Source organism: Phasianus colchicus, chromosome 32 (assembly GCF_987193195.1).
Source record: "Phasianus colchicus chromosome 32, bPhaCol1.hap1.1, whole genome shotgun sequence".
NCBI classification, from domain to species: domain Eukaryota; kingdom Metazoa; phylum Chordata; class Aves; order Galliformes; family Phasianidae; genus Phasianus; species Phasianus colchicus.
This window is the reverse complement of record NC_143467.1, coordinates 1,975,796-1,999,199: the sequence shown is the minus strand read 5'-3', so window position 1 is coordinate 1,999,199 and position 23,404 is coordinate 1,975,796. Positions and strand designations below refer to the sequence as shown.

Below are 23,404 nucleotides of genomic sequence, written 5' to 3'. Positions count from 1 at the left end.
GGGCGGGATCCCAAATGGGGGGGGAATCCCAAAATGGGGGGGGGAACCAAATGGGGGGATCCCAAATGGGGGGGGGGGGAATCCCAAATGACGGGGGTCCAAAATGGGGGGGGGTCCAAAATGGGGGGGGAGCCCAAATGGGGGGGGTCCCAAATGGGGGGGCAGTCCCAAAATGGCGGGGGGAAGACCCCAAAATGGGGGGGGATCCCAAATGGGGGGGTATCCCAAAATGGGGGGGGATCCCAAAATGGGGTGAGCCCAAATGGGGGGGGGATCCCAAAATGGGGGGGGGGAACCAAATGGGGGGGGGAACCAAATGGGGGGGGGGGATCCCAAATGGGGGGGTCCCAAATGGGGGCACCCCTAAATGGGGGGGGGAACCAAATGGGGGGGGGGGTCCCAAATGGGGGGGATCCCAAATGGGGGGTGGGATCCCAAATGGGGGGGGTCCCAAATGGGAGGGGATCCCAAATGGGGGGGGGATCCCAAATGGGGGCACCCCAAAATGGGGGGGGAGCCCAAATGGGGGGGGTCCCAAATGGGGGGGGTCCCAAATGGGGGGGGGGATCCCAAATGGGGGCACCCCTAAATGGGGGGGGAGCCCAAATGGGGGGGGGGAACCAAATGGGGGGATCCCAAATGGGGGGGTCCCAAATGGGGGCACCCCTAAATGGGGGGGGTCACAAATGGGGGGGGATCCCAAATGGGGGGGGGATCCCAATTGGGGGGGGGATCCCAATGGGGGGGGGTCCCAAATGGGGGGGGGGGAATCCCAAATGGGGGCAGACCCTAAATGGGGGAGAATCCCAAATGGGGGGAGACCCTAAAGGGGGGGGATCCCAAATGGGGGGGGTCCCAAATGGGGGGGTCCCAAATGGGGGGGGGGATCCCAAAATGGGGGGGATCCCAAATGGGGAGAGACCCTAAATGGGGGGGGTCCCAAATGGGGGGGTCCCCAAATGGGGGGGGGGATCCCAAATGGGGGCACCCCTAAATGGGGGGGGGAGCCCAAATGGGGGGGGGGGAACCAAATGGGGGGATCCCAAATGGGGGGGTCCCAAATGGGGGCACCCCTAAATGGGGGGCGGATCCCAAATGGGGGGGGTCCCAAATGGGGGGGGTCCCAAATGGGGGGGTCCCAAATGGGGGGGTCCCAAATGGGGGCACCCCTAAATGGGGGGGGTCACAAATGGGGGGGGGGGATCCCAAATGGGGGGGGGAACCAAATGGGGGGGGGTCCAAAATGGGGGGGGGTCCAAAATGGGGGGGGGTCCAAAATGGGGGGGATCCCAAATGGAGGGGAGCCCAAATGGGGGGGAGCCCAAATGGGGAGAGACCCTAAATGGGGGGGATCCCAAATGGGGGCACCCCAAAATGGGGGGGATCCCAAATGGGGGGAGACCCTAAATGTGGGGGGGATCCCAAATGGGGGCACCCCAAAATCGGGGGCGATCCTAAATGGGGGGAGACCCCAAATGGGGGGCGGAGACCCCAAATGGGGGCGGGGATCCCAAATGGGGGGGGAAGACCCCAAAATGGGGGGGGATCCCAAATGGGGAGAGCCCAAATGGAGGGGGATCCCAAATGGGGGGAGATCCCAAATGGGGGATCCCAAATGGGGGGGGATCCCAAAATGGGGGGGGATCCCAAAATGGGGAGACCCCAAAATGGGGGGAGACCCCAAAGGTAGAGACCCCAAAATAGGAGACCCTAAAGGTAGGAAGACCCCAAAGGGAGGGGATCCCAAAATGGGGAGAGCCCAAAGGTGGGGAGACCCCAATTTTTCCCCACCCCCCCATTTTTCCCCCCCATTTCCCCCCAACCCCCCCCTATTTCCTCCCCATTACCCCCATATCCCCCCCCATTTCCCCTATTTCCCCATTTCCCCTATTTCCCCCCCATTACCCCCATATCCCCCCCATTACCCCCATATCCCCCCCCATTATTCCCCCATTTCCCCCCCAATCCCCCCCATATCCCCCCCCATCCCTCCCAAACTTTCCCCCCACGACTCCCCCCAATTTTTCCCCAACCCCCCCCATTTTTCCCCCCCATTTTCCCCCAACCCCCTCCATTTCCCCCCATATTCCCCCCCATTTCCCCCATTATTCCCCCAATCCCCCCCATTTTTCCCCCCATATCCCCCCCCCAACCCCCTCCAACTTTCCCCCCCCAACTCCCCCCCATTTCCCCCATTATTCCCCCATTCCCCCCCAATTCCCCCCATATCCTCCCCAATCCCCCTCCAACTTTCCCCCCCGACTCCCCCCCATTTCCCCCCACTTTTCCCCCATATTCCCCCCCAAGTTTTCCCCCATTCCCCCCGATATCCCCCCCCAACCCCCCCAACTTCCCCCCCCATTTCGCCCATTATTCCCCCATATCCCCCCCATTTCCCCCATATCCCCCCTCATTCCTCCCCAACTTTCCCCCCCCACACTCCACCCCATTTCCCCCCACCCCCCTCATTTTTTCCCCCCATTTCCCCCCAATCCCCCCATTTCCCCCCTATCTTTCCCCCCATATCTCCCCCCATTTCCCCCCTATCTTTCCCCCCATATCTCCCCCCATTTCCCCCCCATATCCCCCCCCACCCCCCTCCAACTTTCCCCCCCATTTCCCCCGACCCCCCCCCGAATTCCCAGCCCCCCCTCACCGGAGCTGAGCATCATGATGCTGCTGTCAGCCTCGGGGGGGGACCCCATTACCCCCATATCCCCCCCCATTACCCCTATTTCCCCCCATTACCCCCATATCCCCCCCCATTTCCCCCATATCCCCCCCCATTTCCCCTATTTCCCCCCCCATTACCCCCATATCCCCCCCCAACTCCCCCCCATTTCCCCCATTATTCCCCCATATCCCCCCCCATTTCCCCCATATCCCCCCCATTACCCCCATTTCCCCCCCATTTCCCCCATATCCCCCCCCATTTCCCCCATTTCCCCCCCATTACCCCCATATCCCCCCCCATTTCCCCCATTTCCCCCCCCAAACCCCCCCATATCCCCCCCATTCCTCCCCAACTTTTCCCCCACGACTCCCCCCAATTTTTCCCCAACCCCCCCCATTTTCCCCCCCATTTCCCCCCAACCCCCCCCATTTCCCCCCACTTTTCCCTCATATTCCCCCCAATTCCTCCCAAAGTTTTCCCCCATTTCTCCCCATTTTTCAACCTGATTCCCCCCCAACCCCCCGAACTTTTCCCCCCGACTCCCCCCATATCCCCCCCATCCCCCCCAACTTTCCCCCCCCAACTCCCCCCCATTTCCCCCATTATTCCCCCATATCCCCCCCATTTTTCCCCCCAACCCCCCCAACTTTCCCCCCCAACTCCCCCCCATTTCCCCCATTATTCCCCCAATCCCCAACATTTTCCCCCCAATTCCCCCCATATCCCCCCCCACCCCCCCCAACTTTTCCCCCCCCCGACTCCCCCCATTATTCCCCCAATTCCCCCCATATTCCCCCCATTATTCCCCCATTCCCCCCCCATATCCCCCCCCAACCCCCTCCAACTTTCCCCCACCAACTCCCCCCCATTTCCCCCATTATTCCCCCAATCCCCCCCATTTCCCCCCATATCCCCCCCCACCCCCCTCCAACTTTCCCCCCCCATTTCCCCCGACCCCCCCCCGAATTCCCAGCCCCCCCTCACCGGAGCTGAGCATCATGATGCTGCTGTCAGCCTCGGGGGGCACCCCATTACCCCCATATCCCACCCCATTTCCCCCATTTCCCCCCCATTTCCCCCATATCCCCCCCCATTTCCCCCATATCCCCCCCCATTACCCCCATATCCCCCCCCATTCCTCCCCAACTTTTCCCCCCACGACTCCCCCCAACTTTTCCCCACCCCCCCCATTTTTCCCCAACCCCTCCAACTTTCCCCCCCCAACTCCCCCCCATTTCCCCCATTATTCCCCCAATCCCCAACATTTTCCCCCCCAATTCCCCCCATATCCCCCCCCATTTCCCCCATATCCCCCCCCATCCCTCCCCAACTTTTCCCCCCACGACTCCCCCCAATTTTTCCCCAACCCCCCTCATTTTTCCCCTCCATTTTTCCACCATATTCCCCCCCATATCCCCCCCCATCCCCCTCCAACTTTCCCCCCCATTTCCCCCGACCCCCCCCCGAATTCCCAGCCCCCCCTCACCGGAGCTGAGCATCATGATGCTGCTGTCAGCCTCGGGGGGGCACCCCATTACCCCCATATCCCCCCCCATTTCCCCGATATCCCCCCCATTTCCCCCATATCCCCCCCCATTTCCCCGATATCCCCCCCATTTCCCCCATATCCCCCCCCATTTCCCCCATATCCCCCCCCATTTCCCCCATATCCCCCCATTACCCCCATATCCCCCCCGATTTCCCCCCCATTTCCCCCATATCCCCCCCCCATTTCCCCCATTTCCCCCCCATTACCCCCATATCCCCCCCATTTCCCCCATATTCCCCCCCATTACCCCCATTTCCCCCATATCCCCCCCATTACCCCTATTTCTCCCCCATTACCCCCATATCCCCCCCCATTTCCCCCATATCCCCCCCATTACCCGTATTTCCCCCCCATTACCCCCATATCCCCCCCATTTACCCCATATCCCCTCCCATTTCCCCTTTTTCCCCCCCATTACCCCCCCATTTCCCCCATATCCCCCCCATATCCCCCCCCATTTCCCCCCATACCCCCCCCCAACCCCTCCAACTTTCCCCCCCCCGACTCCCCGCCATTTCCCCCGACCCCCCCCCGAATTCCCAGCCCCCCCTCACCGGAGCTGAGCATCATGATGCTGCTGTCAGCCTCGGGGGGGGACCCCATTACCCCCATATCCCCCCCATTTCCCCCATATCCCCCCCATTACCCCCATATCCCCCCCCATTTCCCCCATTTCCCCCCCATTTCCCCTATTTCCCCCCCATTAACCCCATATCCCCCCCCATTTCCCCCATATTCCCCCCCATTTCCCCCATATTCCCCCCCCATTACCCCCATATCCCCCCCATTTCCCCCATATCCCCCCCATTTCCCCCATTTCCCCCCCATTTCCCCCATATCCCCCCCCATTTCCCCCATATCCCCCCCCATTACCCCCATATCCCCCCCCATTCCTCCCCAACTTTTCCCCCCACGACTCCCCCCAACTTTTCCCCACCCCCCCCCATTTTTCCCCAACCCCTCCAACTTTCCCCCCCCAACTCCCCCCCATTTCCCCCATTATTCCCCCAATCCCCAACATTTTCCCCCCCAATTCCCCCCATATCCCCCCCCATTTCCCCCATATCCCCCCCCATCCCTCCCCAACTTTTCCCCCCACGACTCCCCCCAATTTTTCCCCAACCCCCCTCATTTTTCCCCTCCATTTTTCCACCATATTCCCCCCCATATCCCCCCCCATCCCCCTCCAACTTTCCCCCCCCATTTCCCCCGACCCCCCCCCGAATTCCCAGCCCCCCCTCACCGGAGCTGAGCATCATGATGCTGCTGTCAGCCTCGGGGGGCACCCCATTACCCCCATATCCCCCCCCATTTCCCCTATATCCCCCCCCATTACCCCCATATCCCCCCCATTTCCCCCATATCCCCCCCATTTCCCCCATTTCCCCCCCATTTCCCCCATATCCCCCCCCATTTCCCCCATATCCCCCCCCATTTCCCCTATATCCCCTCCCATTACCCCCATATCCCCCCCATTTCCCCCATATCCCCCCCATTTCCCCCATTTCCCCCCCATTTCCCCCATTTCCCCCATATCCCCCCCCATTTCCCCTATATCCCCCCCCATTACCCCCATATCCCCCCCATTTCCCCTATTTCCCCCCCATTTCCCCCATATCCCCCCCCATTTCCCCCATATCCCCCCCCATTTCCCCCATATCCCCCCCCATTTCCCCCATTTCCCCCCCATTACCCTCATATCCCCCCCATTTCCCCTATTTCCCCCCCATTTCCCCCATTTCCCCCCCATTAACCCCATATCCCCCCCCATTCCCCCCATATCCCCCCCCATTACCCCCATATCCCCCCCATATCCCCCCCCATTACCCCTATTTCCCCCCCATTACCCCCATTCCTCCCATATCCCCCCCATTTCCCCCCCATTTCCCCCCCATTTCCCCCATTTCCCCAAATCCCCCCCTATTTCCCCCCCATTTCCCCCATATCCCCCCCCATTTCCCCCATATCCCCCCCATTTCCCCCATATCCCCTCCATTTCCCCCATATCCCCCCCCATTACCCCCATATCCCCCCCCATTTCCCCCGACCCCCCCCCGAATTCCCAGCCCCCCCTCACCGGAGCTGAGCATCATGATGCTGCTGTCAGCCTCGGGGGGCAGGACGTCCACCAGGGCGTTGCTGTGTTTATGGAGGGCGACCGAGGCGTTGGGCTTCAGCAGCTCCCGGTCGATGGTGCTCAGGATGCGCACGTAGTAATTGGAGCCTGCCCCAAAAACGACCCCAAAAACGGCCCTATAACTGCCCTATAGGTGCCCCAGAAGGGACCCCACAAGGAAACCCCACAAGGGACCCATAAGTGTCCCAAAAAGGCCCTATAAGTGACCTAGAGATGCCACAGAAGGGAACCCAAAAACGGACCCCATAAAGGAACCTGAAAGTGCCCCAAAAATGCCCCAAAACGGCCCTATAAGTGCTCTAGAGATGCCACAGAAGGGAACCAACAAGGAAACCCCACAAGGGACCCATAAGTGCCCCAAAAATGCCCCAAAACGGCCCTATAACTGCCCTATAGATGCCCCAGAAGGGAACCCAAAAGTGCCCCAAAAAAGGACCCCAAAATTGCCCCCAAAATGCCCCCAAACGGCCCTATAAGTGACCTAGAGATGCCCCAGAAGGGACCCCAAAAACGGACCCCAAAAAGGAACCCCAAAAGGGACCCATAAGTGTGCCAAAAAAGGACCCCAAAAGGGAGCCCCACAAGAGACCCGGAAGTGCCCCAAAAAGGACCCAAAACGGCCCTATAAGTGCCCTATAAATGCCCCAAAACAGACCCAAAAACGGTCCTATAAGTGCCCTATAGGTGCCCCAGAAGGGAACCCAAAAGTGCCCCAAAAAGGGACCCCAAAAGTGCCCCAAAAATGCCCCAAAACGGCCCTATAACTGCCCTAGAGATGCCCCAGAAGGGAACCCAAAAACGGACCCCATAAGGGAAACCAAAAGTGCCCCCAAAATGCCCCAAAACGGCCCTATAAGTGCCCTATAAATGCCCCAAAACAGACCCAAAAACGGTCCTATAAGTGCCCTATAGGTGCCCCAGAAGGGAACCCAAAAACGGACCCCATAAGGGAAACCAAAAGTGCCCCCAAAATGCCCCAAAACGGCCCTATAAGTGACCTAGAGGTGCCCCAGAAGGGACCCCAAAAACGGACCCCAAAAAGGAACCCCAAAAGGTACCCATAAAGGGACCCAAAATGACCCCAAAAGAGACCCCAAAAGGGGACCCTAAAAGGGACCCATATGGAAACCCATCAGTGACCCAAAAGGGAACCCATAAGAGACCTCGAAAATGACCCCAAAAGTGACCCTAAAAGGGAACCATAAGTGCCCCAAAACGGCCCTATAAGTGCCCCATAAGGGACCCCAAAAACAGACCCCATAAGGGGACCCATAACATCCACATCCACATCTCCCATCCCTACAGCAACCCCTGACCCCACAACACTTTCCTGACCCTATAACCCCCTTCCTGACCCCATAACCCTCCTCGCCTGACCCCACAGTGACCCCGTGACCCTATAAGCCCCCTCCTGACCCCATAACCTTCCTTCCTGACCCCATAAATCCCCCATACCCATACTGGACCCCAGAGTAGCTTTGTTCTCATCCACATCCACATCTCCCATCACTTTAGCATCGCCTGAACCCCATAACACCTCCCTGACCCTATAATCCCCCTCCTGACCCCATAACCCTCTTCTCCTGACCCCATAGCGTCCCGGTGACCCTATAAACCCCCTCCTGACCCCATAACCTTCCTTCCTGACCCCATAACCACCCCATACCCATACAGGACCCTACAAAAGCCGCGCTCTGATCCGCATCCACATCTCCCATCCCTACAGCATCCCCTGACCCCATAACACCTGCCTGACCCCATAAGCCCCCTCTCCTGACCCCATAGTGTCCCTGTGACCCTATAAACCCCCTCCTGACCCCATAACCTTCCTTCCTGACCCCATAAATCCCCCATACTCATACTGGACCTCAGAGTACCTTTGTTCTTACCCACATCCACATATCCCATCAGTTTAGCATCCCCTGACCCCAAAACACTTTCCTGACCCTATAACCCCCCTCCCGACCCCATAACCCCCCCTCCTGACCCCATAAATCCCCCATACCCGTGGTGGAGCCCACGATGGCCGTGTTCTGATCCACGGCCTCCAGGAACTGCCCTATAACCAGCGGGATGCTTTGGATCCTCTTCACCTCCTCCATCCCTACAGCATCTCCTGACCCCATAACGCCTCCCTGACCCCATAACCCCCTCTCCTGACCCCATAGTGTCCCCGTGACCCTATAAGCCCCCCTCCTGACCCCATAACCTTCCTTCCTGACCCCATAAATCCCCCATATCCATACTGGACCCCAGAGTACCTTTGTTCTCATCCACATCCACATCTCCCATCCCTACAGCAACCCCTGACCCCATAACACCTCCCTGACCCTATAACCACCCTCTCCTGACCCCATAGTGTCCTCGTGACCCTATAAACCCCCTCCTGACCCCATAACCTTCCTTCCTGACCCCATAACCACCCCATACCCATACAGGACCCTACAAAAGCCGCGCTCTGATCCACATCCACATCTCCCATCCCTACAGCATCCCCTGACCCCATAACACCTGCCTGACCCCATAAGCCCCCTCTCCTGACCCCATAGTGTCCCTGTGACCCTATAAACCCCCTCCTGACCCCATAACCTTCCTTCCTGACCCCATAAATCCCCCATACTCATACTGGACCTCAGAGTACCTTTGTTCTTACCCACATCCACATCTCCCATCGCTTTAGCATCGCCTGACCCCATAACGCCTCCCTGACCCTATAACCCCCCTCCCGACCCCATAACCCCCCCTCCTGACCCCATAAATCCCCCATACCCGTGGTGGAGCCCACGATGGCCGTGTTCTGATCCACGGCCTCCAGGAACTGCCCTATAACCAGCGGGATGCTTTGGATCCTCTTCACCTCCTCCATCCCTACAGCATCTCCTGACCCCATAACGCCTCCCTGACCCCATAACCCCCCTCTCCTGATCCCATAGCGTCCCCGTGACCCTATAAGCCCCCTCCTGACCCCATAACCTTCCTTCCTGACCCCATAACCACCCCATACCCATACAGGACCCTACAAAAGTCGCGCTCTCATCCGCATCCACATCTCCCATCAGTTTATCATCGCCTGACCCCATAGTGTCCCCATGACCCCATAAGCCCCCTCCTGACCCTATAACCTTCCTTCCTGACCCCATAAATCCCCCATACCCGTGGTGGAGCCCACGATGGCCGTGTTCTGATCCACGGCCTCCAGGAACTGCCCTATAACCAGCGGGATGCTTTGGATCCTCTTCACCTCCTCCTGGGCGTGCAGGAATTCCTTCTTCAGGTTCTTCTGCTCGTCTTTGATGTATTCCTCCTGCACCTCCAGGAACTCCAGCTCCTGCTGCAGCTTCTGCGGGGTTATAGGGTCGGTTATAGGGTCAGCTATGGGGTCAGCTATAGGGTCACTTATAGGGTCAGCTATGGGGTCGGTTATGGGGTCGGTTATGGGGATAGATATAGGGCTAGGAGTTGCTATGGAGCAGCGATGGGGTTGGGTTGGTCCTCCTGCACCTCCAGGAACTCCAGCTCCTGCTGCAGCTTCTGCGGGGTTATAGGGTCAGTTATAGGGTCGGTTATAGGGTCACTTATAGGGTCAGCTATGGGGTCGGTTATGAGGTAGATATAGGGCAGAAAGTGGCTATGGAGCAGCGATGGGGTTGGGTTGGTCCTCCTGCACCTCCAGGAACTCCAGCTCCTGCTGCAGCTTCTGCGGGGTTATAGGGTCGGTTATAGGGTCAGCTATAGGGTCAGCTATAGGGTCACTTATAGGGTCAGCTATGGGGTCGGTTATGGGGTAGATATAGGGCAGAAAGTGGCTATGGAGCAGCGATGGGGTTGGGTTGGTCCTCCTGCACCTCCAGGAACTCCAGCTCCTGCTGCAGCTTCTGCGGGATTATAGGGTCGGTTATAGGGTCGGTTATAGGGTCAGCTATAGGGTCACTTATAGGGTCAGCTATGGGGTCGGTTATGGGGTCGGTTATGGGGTAGATATAGGGCAGAAAGTGGCTATGGAGCAGCGATGGGGTTGGGTTGGTCCTCCTGCACCTCCAGGAACTCCAGCTCCTGCTGCAGCTTCTGCGGGGTTATAGGGTCGGTTATAGGGTCGGTTATAGGGTCAGCTATAGGGTCACTTATAGGGTCAGCTATGGGGTCGGCTATAGGGTAGATATAGGGCTAGGAGTGGATATAGGGCAGCTATGGAGCAGTGATGGGGTTGGGTTGGTCCTCCTGCACCTCCAGGAACTCCAGCTCCTGCTGCAGCTTCTGCGGGGTTATAGGGTCGGTTATAGGGTCAGCTATAGGGTCATTTATAGGGTCAGCTATGGGGTCGGTTATGGGGTCGGTTATGGGGTAGATATAGGGCAGAAAGTGGCTATGGAGCAGCGATGGGGTTGGGTTGGTCCTCCTGCACCTCCAGGAACTCCAGCTCCTGCTGCAGCTTCTGCGGGGTTATAGGGTCGGTTATAGGGTCAGCTATGGGGTCATTTATAGGGTCACTTATAGGGTCGGTTATAGGGTAGATATAGGGCTAGAAGTGGATATAGGGCAGCTATGGAGCAGCGATGGGGTTGGGTTGGTCCTCCTGCACCTCCAGGAACTCCAGCTCCTGCTGCAGCTTCTGCGGGGTTATACGGTCGGTTATAGGGTTGGTTATAGGGTCACTTATAGGGTCGGTTATAGGGTCAGCTATGGGGTCTGTTATGGGGTAGATATAGGGCTAGGCGTGGCTATGAGGCAGCAATGGGGTTGGGTTGGTCCTCCTGCACCTCCAGGAACTCCAGCTCCTGCTGCAGCTTCTGCGGGGTTATAGGGTCGGTTATAGGGTCAGCTATAGGGTCAGCTATAGGGTCACTTATAGGGTCAGCTATGGGGTCGGTTATGGGGTCGATATAGGGCAGAAAGTGGCTATGGAGCAGCGATGGGGTTGGGTTGGTCCTCCTGCACCTCCAGGAACTCCAGCTCCTGCTGCAGCTTCTGCGGGGTTATAGGGTCAGCTATAGGGTCGGTTATAGGGTCACTTATAGGGTCAGCTATGGGGTCGGTTATGGGGTAGATATAGGGCAGAAAGTGGCTATGGAGCAGCAATGGGGTTGGGTTGGTCCTCCTGCACCTCCAGGAACTCCAGCTCCTGCTGCAGCTTCTGCGGGGTTATAGGGTCAGCTATAGGGTCGGTTATAGGGTCACTTATAGGGTCAGCTATGGGGTCTGTTATGGGGTAGATATAGGGCTAGGCGTGGCTATGAGGCAGCAATGGGGTTGGGTTGGTCCTCCTGCACCTCCAGGAACTCCAGCTCCTGCTGCAGCTTCTGCGGGGTTATAGGGTCGGTTATAGGGTCAGTTATAGGGTCAGCTATGGGGTCACTTATAGGGTCAGCTATGGGGTCGGTTATGGGGTAGATATAGGGCTAGGAGTGGATATAGGGCAGCTATGGAGCAGCGATGGGGTTGGGTTGGTCCTCCTGCACCTCCAGGAACTCCAGCTCCTGCTGCAGCTTCTGCGGGGTTATAGGGTCGGTTATAGGGTCGGTTATAGGGTCAGCTATAGGGTCAGCTATGGGGTCGGTTATGGGGTAGATATAGGGCTAGGAGTGGATATAGGGCAGCTATGGAGCAGCGATGGGGTTGGGTTGGTCCTCCTGCACCTCCAGGAACTCCAGCTCCTGCTGCAGCTTCTGCGGGGTTATAGGGTCGGTTATAGGGTCGGTTATAGGGTCAGCTATAGGGTCACTTATAGGGTCAGCTATGGGGTCGGCTATAGGGTAGATATAGGGCTAGGAGTGGATATAGGGCAGCTATGGAGCAGTGATGGGGTTGGGTTGGTCCTCCTGCACCTCCAGGAACTCCAGCTCCTGCTGCAGCTTCTGCGGGGTTATAGGGTCGGTTATAGGGTCAGCTATAGGGTCATTTATAGGGTCAGCTATGGGGTCGGTTATGGGGTCGGTTATGGGGTAGATATAGGGCAGAAAGTGGCTATGGAGCAGCGATGGGGTTGGGTTGGTCCTCCTGCACCTCCAGGAACTCCAGCTCCTGCTGCAGCTTCTGCGGGGTTATAGGGTCGGTTATAGGGTCAGCTATGGGGTCATTTATAGGGTCACTTATAGGGTCGGTTATAGGGTAGATATAGGGCTAGAAGTGGATATAGGGCAGCTATGGAGCAGCGATGGGGTTGGGTTGGTCCTCCTGCACCTCCAGGAACTCCAGCTCCTGCTGCAGCTTCTGCGGGGTTATACGGTCGGTTATAGGGTTGGTTATAGGGTCACTTATAGGGTCGGTTATAGGGTCAGCTATGGGGTCTGTTATGGGGTAGATATAGGGCTAGGCGTGGCTATGAGGCAGCAATGGGGTTGGGTTGGTCCTCCTGCACCTCCAGGAACTCCAGCTCCTGCTGCAGCTTCTGCGGGGTTATAGGGTCGGTTATAGGGTCAGCTATAGGGTCAGCTATAGGGTCACTTATAGGGTCAGCTATGGGGTCGGTTATGGGGTCGATATAGGGCAGAAAGTGGCTATGGAGCAGCGATGGGGTTGGGTTGGTCCTCCTGCACCTCCAGGAACTCCAGCTCCTGCTGCAGCTTCTGCGGGGTTATAGGGTCAGCTATAGGGTCGGTTATAGGGTCACTTATAGGGTCAGCTATGGGGTCGGTTATGGGGTAGATATAGGGCAGAAAGTGGCTATGGAGCAGCAATGGGGTTGGGTTGGTCCTCCTGCACCTCCAGGAACTCCAGCTCCTGCTGCAGCTTCTGCGGGGTTATAGGGTCAGCTATAGGGTCGGTTATAGGGTCACTTATAGGGTCAGCTATGGGGTCTGTTATGGGGTAGATATAGGGCTAGGCGTGGCTATGAGGCAGCAATGGGGTTGGGTTGGTCCTCCTGCACCTCCAGGAACTCCAGCTCCTGCTGCAGCTTCTGCGGGGTTATAGGGTCGGTTATAGGGTCAGTTATAGGGTCAGCTATGGGGTCACTTATAGGGTCAGCTATGGGGTCGGTTATGGGGTAGATATAGGGCTAGGAGTGGATATAGGGCAGCTATGAGGCAGCGATGGGGTTGGGTTGGTCCTCCTGCACCTCCAGGAACTCCAGCTCCTGCTGCAGCTTCTGCGGGGTTATAGGGTCGGTTATAGGGTCGGTTATAGGGTCAGCTATAGGGTCAGCTATGGGGTCGGTTATGGGGTAGATATAGGGCTAGGAGTGGATATAGGGCAGCTATGGAGCAGCGATGGGGTTGGGTTGGTCCTCCTGCACCTCCAGGAACTCCAGCTCCTGCTGCAACTTCTGCGGGGTTATAGGGTCGGTCATAGGGTCGGTTATAGGGTCAGCTGTAGGGTTGGTTATAGGGTCACTTATAGGGTCTGTTATGGGGTAGATATAGGGCAGAAAGTGGCTATGGAGCAGCGATGGGGTTGGGTTGGTCCTCCTGCACCTCCAGGAACTCCAGCTCCTGCTGCAGCTTCTGCGGGGTTATAGGGTCGGTTATAGGGTCAGCTATGGGGTCAGCTATAGGGTCACTTATAGGGTCAGCTATGGGGTCGGTTATGAGGTCGGTTATGGGGTAGATATAGGGCAGAAAGTGGATATAGGGCATCTATAGACAGTGATGGGGTTGGGTTGGTCCTCCTGCACCTCCAGGAACTCCAGCTCCTACTGCAGCTTCTGCGGGGTTATAGGGTCGGTTATAGGGTCGGTTATAGGGTCAGCTATAGGGTCACTTATAGGGGCAGCTATGGGGTCGGTTATGGGGTCGGTTATAGGGTAGATATAGGGCTAGGAGTGGCTATAGAGGAGCGATGGGGTTGGGTTGGTCCTCCTGCACCTCCAGGAACTCCAGCTCCTGCTGCAGCTTCTGCGGGGTTATAGGGTCGGTTATAGGGTCAGCTATAGGGTCACTTATAGGGTCACTTATAGGGTCGGTTATAGGGTAGATATAGGGCTAGAAGTGGATATAGGGCAGCTATGGAGCAGCGATGGGGTTGGGTTGGTCCTCCTGCACCTCCAGGAACTCCAGCTCCTGCTGCAGCTTCTGCGGGGTTATAGGGTCGGTTATAGGGTCGGTTATAGGGTCAGTTATAGGGTCACTTATAGGGTCAGCTATGGGGTCGGTTATGGGGTCGGTTATGGGGTAGATATAGGGCAGAAAGTGGCTATGGAGCAGCGATGGGGTTGGGTTGGTCCTCCTGCACCTCCAGAACTCCAGCTCCTGCTGCAGCTTCTGCGGGGTTATAGGGTCAGTTATAGGGTCGGTTATAGGGTCAGCTATAGGGTTGGTTATAGGGTCACTTATAGGGTCGGTTATAGGGTAGATATAGGGCAGAAAGTGGCTATGGAGCAGCGATGGGGTTGGGTTGGTCCTCCTGCACCTCCAGGAACTCCAGCTCCTGCTGCAGCTTCTGCGGGGTTATGGGGTCGGTTATAGGGTCGGTTATAGGGTCAGCTATAGGGTTGGTTATAGGATCACTTATAGGGTCGGTTATAGGGTAGATATAGGGCTGAAAGTGGCTATAAGGCAGCTATGAGGCAGCGATGGGGTTGGGTTGGTCGGTCTGTATGGGGTGGTTATGGGGTCTCTATGGGGTGACTATGGGTACCTATGGGGGATCTATGGGGTGGCTATGGGGGATCTATGGGGTGGCTATGGGGTATCTAGTATCTATGGGGTGGCTATGGGGTATCTATGGGGCGGCTATGAGGTCTTTATGGGGTCCCTATGGGGTGGTTCTAGGGTCTCTATGGGGTGGCTATGGGGTCTCTATGGGGTCTCTATGGGGTGGCTATTGGGTCTCTATGGGGTGGCTATTGGGTGGCTATGGGGTCTCTATGGGGTGGCTATGGGGTCTCTAAGGGGTACCTATGGGGGATCTATGGGGTGGCTATAGGGGATCTATGGGGTGGATATGGGGGATCTAGTATCTATGGGGTGGCTATGGGGTATCTATGGGGCGGCTATGAGGTCTTTATGGGGTCCCTATGGGGTGGTTCTGGGGTCTCTATGGGGTGGCTATGGGGTCTCTAAGGGGTCCCTATGGGGGATCTATGGGGTGGCTATGGGGTCTCCATAGGGTGGCTATGGGGTCTCTATGGAGTGGCTATGGGGTCTCCATGGGGTCTCTAAGGGGTACCTATGGGGGATCTATGGGGGATCTATGGGGTGGCTATGAGGGATCTATGGGGTGGCTATGGGGGATCTATGGGGTGGCTATGAGGGATCTATGGGGTGGCTATGGGGGATCTATGGGGTGGCTATGGGGTCTCTATGGGGTCCCTATGGGGGATCTATGGGATGGCTATGGGGTACCTATAGGGAGGCTAAGAGGGATCTAGTATCTATGGGGTGGCTATGGGGTATCTACGGGGTGGCTATTGGGTCTCTATGGGGTGGCTATTGGGTGGCTATGGGGTCTCTATGGGGTGGCTATGGGGTCTCTAAGGGGTACCTATGGGGTGGCTATGGGGTCTCTAAGGGGTACCTATGGGGGATCTATGGGGGATCTATGGGGTGGCTATAAGGGATCTAGTATCTATGGGGTGGCTATGGGGGATCTAGTATCTATGGGGTGGCTATGGGGTGGCTATGGGGTGGCTATGAGGGATCTAGTATCTATGGGGTGGCTATGGGGGATCGAGTATCTATGGGGTGGCTATGGGGGATCTATGGGGAGGCTATGAGGGATCTAGTATCTATGGGGTGGCTATGGGGGATCTATGGGGTGGCTATGGGGGATCTATGGGGTGGCTATGGGGGATCTAGTACCTATGGGGTGGCTATGGGGGATCTATGGGGTGGCTATGGGGTACCTAGGGGGAGGCTATGAGGGATCTAGTATCTATGGGGTGGCTATGGAGGATCTATGGGGAGGCTATGGGGTCTCTATGGGACGGTTATGGGGGATCTATGAGAAGACTATGAGCTCTCTATGGGTCTCTATGGGGTGGTTATGGGGTCTCTATGGGGTGACTATGGGGACCTATGGGGGATCTATGGGGTGGCTATGGGGGATCCATGGGGTATCTATTGGATATCTATGGGGCAGCTATGGGATATTTATGGGGGATCTATAGGGGATCTATGGGGAGACTATGGGGTCTCTATGGGGTGGATATGGGGAGGCTATGAGGTCTCTATGGGGTGGCTATGGGGTATCTATGGGGTACCTATGGGGGATCTATGGTGTGGGTATGAAATCTCTATAGGGTCTCTATGGGGTGGTTATGGGGTCTCTATGGGGTGGCTATGGGGTGGCTATGGGGGATCTATGGGGTGGCTATGGGGGATCTATGGGGTCTCTCTGGGGTGTCTATGGGGTGGCTATGAGATCTCTATAGGGTCTCTATGGGGTGGTTATGGGGTCTCTATGGGGTGGCTATGGGGTACCTATGGGGTGGCTATGAGATCTCTATAGGGTCTCTATGGGGTGGCTATGGGGTATCTACGGGGTGGCTATGGGGTAACTACGGGGTCTCTATAGGGTCTCTATGGGGTGGTTATGGGGTCTCTCTGGGGTGGCTATGGGGTACCTATGGGTCTCTATGGGCTCTCTATGGGGTCTCTCTATTGGTCCCTATGGGGTCTCTATGGGGTGGCTATGGGGTCTCTATGGGGTGGCTATGGGGTATCTACGGGGTACCTATGGGGTGGCTATGGGATCTCTATAGGGTCTCTATGGGGTGGCTATGGGATCTCTATAGGGTCTCTATGGGGTGGTTATGGGGTCTCTATGGGGTCTCTATGGGGAGGCTATGAGTTCTCTATAGGGTGTCTATGGGGTGGCTATGAGGTCTCTATGGGGTGGCTATGGGGTATCTATGGGGTGGCTATGGGGTGCCTATGGGGTCTCTATGGGGTGGTTATGGGGTCTCTCTGGGGTGGCTATGGGGTACCTATGGGGTCTCTATGGGGTGGCTATGAGGTCTCTATGGGGTCACTATGCGGGATCTATGGGGTGGCTATGGGGGATCTATGGGGGATCTATGGGGTGGCTATGGGGTCTCTATGAAGTGGTTATAGGGTCTCTATGGGGTCTCTATGGGGTGGCTATGGGGTCTCTATGGGGTGGCTATGGGGTCTCTATGGGGTCGCTATGCGGGATCTATGGGGAGGCTACAGGGGATCTATGGGGGGTTATGGGGTCTCTGGGGGGTTATAGGGTATCTATGGGGTGGCTATGAGGTCTCTATGGGGCCGTTTTGGGGTCGTTTTGGGGTCGTTTTGGGGTCGCCCCCCCCACCTTATAACGGCTGTACAGATCCTCCAAATCTTCGGCCTCGGGGCCCAGGAAGGGCAGCGCAGGGTGGGGGCGGGGCAGGGAGGGGAGGTCCTCCTGGGGGGGGCAGGGCTGGGTGTGCAATTCTGCCCCAAATTCCACCCCAAAACCCCAAATCCCGCCCCAAAATCCACCCAAATTCCGCCCCAAAATCCCAAATTTCACCGCAAAACCCCTAATCCCCAAATTTCACCTCAAAATCCTAAATTCTGCCCCCAAAACCCGAAATTCTGCCCCAAATTCCACCCAAAAACCCCAAATCCCGCCCCCAAATCCCCAAATTTCACCCCAAAACCCCGAAATTCTGCCCCAAAATCCCCAAATTCCACCCCAAAATCCCCAAATTCCGCCCCAAAATCCACCCAAAAAACACAAATTCCATCCCAAAATCCCGAAATTCCACCCCAAAATCCCCAAATTTCACCCCAAAATTCTGCCCCAAATTTCACCCCAAAAATACCAAATTCCACCCCCAAAAATACCAAATTCCACCCCCAGAAATCCCCAAAATTCACCCCAAAACCCCAAATTCTGCCCCAAAATCCCCAAATTTCACCCCCAAAACCCCAAATTCCGCTCCAAAATCCACCCAAATTCCGCCGCAAAATCCCAAATTTCACCGCAAAACCCCCGAATTCCAACCCAAAAAACTCCAAATTTCACCCCCAAAACCCCTAATCCCCAAATTTCACCCCAAAATCCTAAATTCTGCCCCCAAACCCCGAAATTCTGCCCCAAATTCCACCCAAAAACCCCAAATCCCGCCCCAAAATCCCCAAATTTCACCCCAAAACCCCGAAATTCTGCCCCAAAATTCAAAATTCCACCCCAAAACACAAAATTCTGCCCTAAATTCCACCCCAAAAATCCCAAATTCCACCCCAAAAGCCCCGAATTTCACCCCAAAATCCCAAATTTCACCCCAAAATCCCCAAATTCCGCCCCAAAATCCACCCAAAAAACACAAATTCCGTCCCAAAATCCCGAAATTCCACCCCAAAATCCCCAAATTTCACCCCAAAATTCTGCCCCAAATTTCACCCCAAAAATACCAAATTCCACCCCCAAAAATACCAAATTCCACCCCCAGAAATCCCCAAAATTCACCCCAAAACCCCAAATTCTGCCCCAAAATCCCCAAATTTCACCCCCAAAACCCCAAATTCCGCCCCAAAATCCACCCAAATTCCGCCGCAAAATCCACCCAAATTTCACCGCAAAACCCCCAAATTCCAACCCAAAAAACTCCAAATTTCACCCCCAAAACCCCTAATCCCCAAATTTCACCTCAAAATCCTAAATTCTGCCCCCAAACCCCGAAATTCTGCCCCAAATTCCACCCAAAAACCCCAAATTCCGCCCCAAAATCCACCCAAATTCCGCCGCAAAATCCCAAATTTCACCGCAAAACCCCCAAATTCCAACCCAAAAAACTCCAAATTTCACCCCCAAAACCCCTAATCCCCAAATTTCACCTCAAAATCCTAAATTCTGCCCCCAAAACCCGAAATTCTGCCCCAAATTCCACCCCAAAACCCCCAAATTCCGCCCCCAAAACTCCAAATTTCACCCCCAAAACCCCAAATCCCGCCCCAAAATCCCCAAATTTCACCCCAAAACCCCGAAATTCTGCTCCAAATTCCACCCGAAACCCCCAAATTCCGCCCCCAAAACTCCAAATTTCACCCCAAAAACCCCAAATCCCGCCCTAAAATCCCCAAATTTCACCCCAAAACCCCGAAATTCTGCCCCAAAATTCCAAATTCCACCCCAAAACACAAAATTCTGCCCTAAATTCCACCCCAAAAACCCCAAATTCCACCCCAAAAGCCCCGAATTTCACCCCAAAATCCCAAATTTCACCCCAAAATCCCCAAATTCCGCCCCAAAATCCACCCAAAAAACACAAATTCCGTCCCAAAATCCCCAAATTTCACCCCAAAATTCTGCCCCAAATTTCACCCCAAAAATACCAAATTCCACCCCCAAAAATACCAAATTCCACCCCCAGAAATCCCCAAAATTCACCCCAAAACCCCAAATTCTGCCCCAAAATCCCCAAATTTCACCCCCAAAACCCCAAATTCTGCCCCAAAATCCCCAAATTCCACCCCAAAACCCCAAATTCCGCCCCAAAATCCACCCAAATTCCGCCGCAAAATCCACCCAAATTTCACCGCAAAACCCCCAAATTCCAACCCAAAAAACTCCAAATTTCACCCCCAAAACCCCTAATCCCCAAATTTCACCCCAAAATCCTAAATTCTGCCCCCCAAACCCCGAAATTCTGCCCCAAATTCCACCCGAAACCCCCAAATTCCGCCCCCAAAACTCCAAATTTCACCCCCAAAACCCCAAATCCCGCCCTAAAATCCCCAAATTTCACCCCAAAACCCCGAAATTCTGCCCCAAATTCCACCCAAAACCCCCAAATTCCGCGCCCAAAACTCCAAATTTCACCCCAAAAACCCCAAATCCCGCCCCAAAATCCCCAAATTTCACCCCAAAACCCTGAAATTCTGCCCCAAAATTCCAAATTCCACCCCAAAACAAAAAATTCTGCCCTAAATTCTGCACCAAAAATCCCAAATTCCACCCCAAAAACCCCAAATTCCGCCCCAAAATCCCAAATTCCGCCCCAAAATCCACCCAAAAAACACAAATTCCGTCCCAAAATCCCAAAATTCCACCCCAAAATCCCCAAATTTCACCCCAAAATTCTGCCCCAAATTTCACCCCAAAAATACCAAATTCCACCCCCAGAAATCCCAAATTCCGCCCCAAAATCCCCAAAATTCACCCCAAAACCCCAAATTCTGCCCCAAAATCCCCAAATTTCACCCCCAAAACCCCAAATTCTGCCCCAAAATCCCCCCCAAAACCCCAAATTCTGCCCCAAAATCCCCAAATTCCACCCCAAAACCCCCAAATTTCGCCCCCCAAACCCCAAATTCCTCCCTAAAATCCCCCCCAAAACCCCAAATTCCACCCCAAAATCCCCAAATTTCGCCCCAAAATCCCCAAATTCTGCCCCAAATTCCACAACAAAATTTCAAATTTTGCCCCAAAATCCCAAATTTCACCCCAAAACCCCAAATTCCCCCCCAAAAACCCCAAATCCGGCCCCAAAACCTCCAAATTCCACCCCAAAACACCCCAATTTCACCCCAAAAACATCAAACTCCAACCAAAAAACACAAATTCCGCCCCAAAACACCCAAATTACACCCCAAAATCCCAAAGTTCGCCCCAAAACCCCCAAAGTTCGCCCCAAAACCCCCAAAGTTCACCCCAAAACCCAAAATCCTGTCCCAAAATCCACAAATTTCACCCCAAAATCCCCAATTTCCTCCCTAAAATCCCCAAAACCCCAAGTTCTGCCCCAAAATCCCCAAATTCCGCCCCAAAACCCGAAATTCTGCCCCAAATTCCGCCCCAAAACCCGAAATTCTGCCCCAAATTCCGCCCCAAAATCCCAACTTTCACCACAAAAACCCCAAAATCCACCCCAAATTTCGCCCCCAAATCCCAAATTCCCCCCCCAAATCCCCAATTTTCACCCCGAAAAGCCCAAATTCCGCCCCAAAACCCCGAAATTCTGCCCCAAATTTCACCCCAAAAGCCCCAAATTTCACCCCAAAACCCCAAATTCCTCCCTAAAATCCCTCAAAACCCCAAATTCCGCCCCAAAATCCCCAAATTCCGCCCCAAAACCCGAAATTCTGCCCCAAATTCCGCCCCAAAATCCCAACTTTCACCACAAAAACCCCCAAATCCACCCCAAATTTTGCCCCCAAATCCCAAATTCCACCCCCAAATCCCCAATTTTCACCCCGAAAATCCACCCCAAATTTCGCCCCAAAACCCCGAAATTCTGCCCCAAATTTCACCCCAAAACCCCAAATTCCTCCCTAAAATCACCCCCAAACCCCTAAAAGCCCAAAATCCCCAAATTCCGCCCCAAAATCCCCAAATTCCGCCCCAAAATCCCCAAATTCCGCCCCAAAACCCAAAATTCTGCCCCAAATTCCACCCCAAAAAGCCCAAATTCCGCCCCAAAACCCCGAAATTCTGCCCCAAATTTCACCCCCAAAATACCAAATTTCACCCCAAAACCCCAAATTCCTCCCTAAAATCCCTCAAAACCCCAAATTCCGCCCCAAAAAGCCCAAATTCCGCCCCCAAATCCCAACTTTCACCACAAAAACCCCAAAATCCACCCCAAATTTCGCCCCCAAATCCCAAATTCCACCCCCAAATCCCCAATTTTCACCCCGAAAATCCACCCCAAATTTCGCCCCAAAACCCCGAAATTCTGCCCCAAATTTCACCCCAAAACCCCAAATTCCTCCCTAAAATCACCCCCAAACCCCTAAAAGCCCAAAATCCCCAAATTCCGCCCCAAAATCCCCAAATTCCGCCCCAAAATCCCCAAATTCCGCCCCAAAACCCAAAATTCTGCCCCAAATTCCACCCCAAAAAGCCCAAATTCCGCCCCAAAACCCCGAAATTCTGCCCCAAATTTCACCCCCAAAATACCAAATTTCACCCCAAAACCCCAAATTCCTCCCTAAAATCCCTCAAAACCCCAAATTCCGCCCCAAAAAGCCCAAATTCCGCCCCCAAATCCCAACTTTCACCACAAAAACCCCAAAATCCACCCCAAATTTCGCCCCCAAATCCCAAATTCCGCCCCCAAATCCCCAATTTTCACCCCAAAAAGCCCAAATTCCGCCCCAAAACCCCGAAATTCTGCCCCAAATTTCACCCCAAAACCCCCAAATTTCCCCCAAAACCACAGCAAAAAATCGCTATTTTCCCCCAACCCGCCCCATTTCACCCCCAAAATCCCCCAATTCCGCCCCAAACCCCGCCCCGTTTTCACTTTATGTTCCCCCCCCCTCACCCCCCTTTCCCAAAATTCCCCTCCGTGACCCAAAAACCCCGAATTTCACCCCAAAATCCGCCCCCCCCCCCACCTGGGCTTTCTCGCACAGCACCCCGATCTCCTCCATCGTGACGAGGCGGAAGTGACGGGCGCTGACCGGAAAAGGCGTGGCTAAAGCCGGAAATCGCGCGGTACTACGACCGGAAATTCCGGTACCGTTTTGCGAGGAATGCTGGGAAACAGAGTCCCATTGAATGATTGGGTGCATCGGCCAATAGGACTTCCCCCAACCGGAATGGGCGGGGCTAGGATCGGAAGTTCCGAGTTTACACCGCGGGGAATGCTGGGAAACGGAGTATCATTGAATGAATAGAGGCGTCGGCCAATAGGATTTCCCCAAACCGGAAAAGGGCTGGTGCTATGACCGGAAGTTGTGTTCTCATGCCGCGGGGAGTGCTGGGAAACGGAGTCCCATAGAATGAATGGAGAATTCGGCCAATGGGATTACACGGGACCGGAAGTGGCGGTGCTAAGACCAGAAAAAAGGCGGGGCCAAGACCGGAAGTTGCTCTATTGCGCCGCGGGGGGTGCTGGGAAACGGAGTCTCATTGAATGAATGGGACTCCAAAGGGATTTCCCCATTTCAGGGTTTTTCTGCCCAAATTTTGGGGTTTTTTCCTCCCCTTCCAGGACCGCCCCCGTTACAGCACTCCTCCGTCCATCGCATTGCCTTCATTTCATCCAATTCTCCCCATTTCCTACCATTTCTCCCCACTTTTTACCATTCCTCCCCATTTTTAAAACCATTTTCCCCCATTTTTCACCATTTCTTCAGGATTTTCCCCATTTTTTACCATTCCTCCCCATTTTTTACCATTTCTCCCCAATTTATGCCATTTTTCCCCTTCCAGG

The 23,404-nt window shown here is 55.3% G+C and overlaps 1 protein-coding gene across 2 annotated transcripts in view; it reads right to left on the bottom strand.

The window, feature by feature from the left end:
- Nucleotides 1–22,738, bottom strand: part of PSMC4 (proteasome 26S subunit, ATPase 4) — a 44,798-nt gene extending 22,060 nt beyond the window's left edge. Inside the window, exons 1-4 of one of the 2 annotated variants that reach the window (XM_090128210.1) lie at nt 22,584–22,738; nt 17,569–17,661; nt 9,514–9,700; nt 6,301–6,447 (exon numbers count right to left, since the gene is read on the bottom strand). In XM_090128210.1, the coding sequence (XP_089984336.1) occupies nt 6,301–6,447; nt 9,514–9,700; nt 17,569–17,661; nt 22,584–22,619 (463 nt within the window). In that variant the 5' untranslated portion in view covers nt 22,620–22,738. Of the gene's footprint in view, nt 1–6,300; nt 6,448–8,365; nt 8,492–9,513; nt 9,701–17,568; nt 17,662–22,583 lie in introns of those variants that run through there. The other variant, XM_090128209.1, reaches the window with a different exon arrangement.
- Between the last annotated feature and the right edge of the window lie 666 nt (nt 22,739–23,404).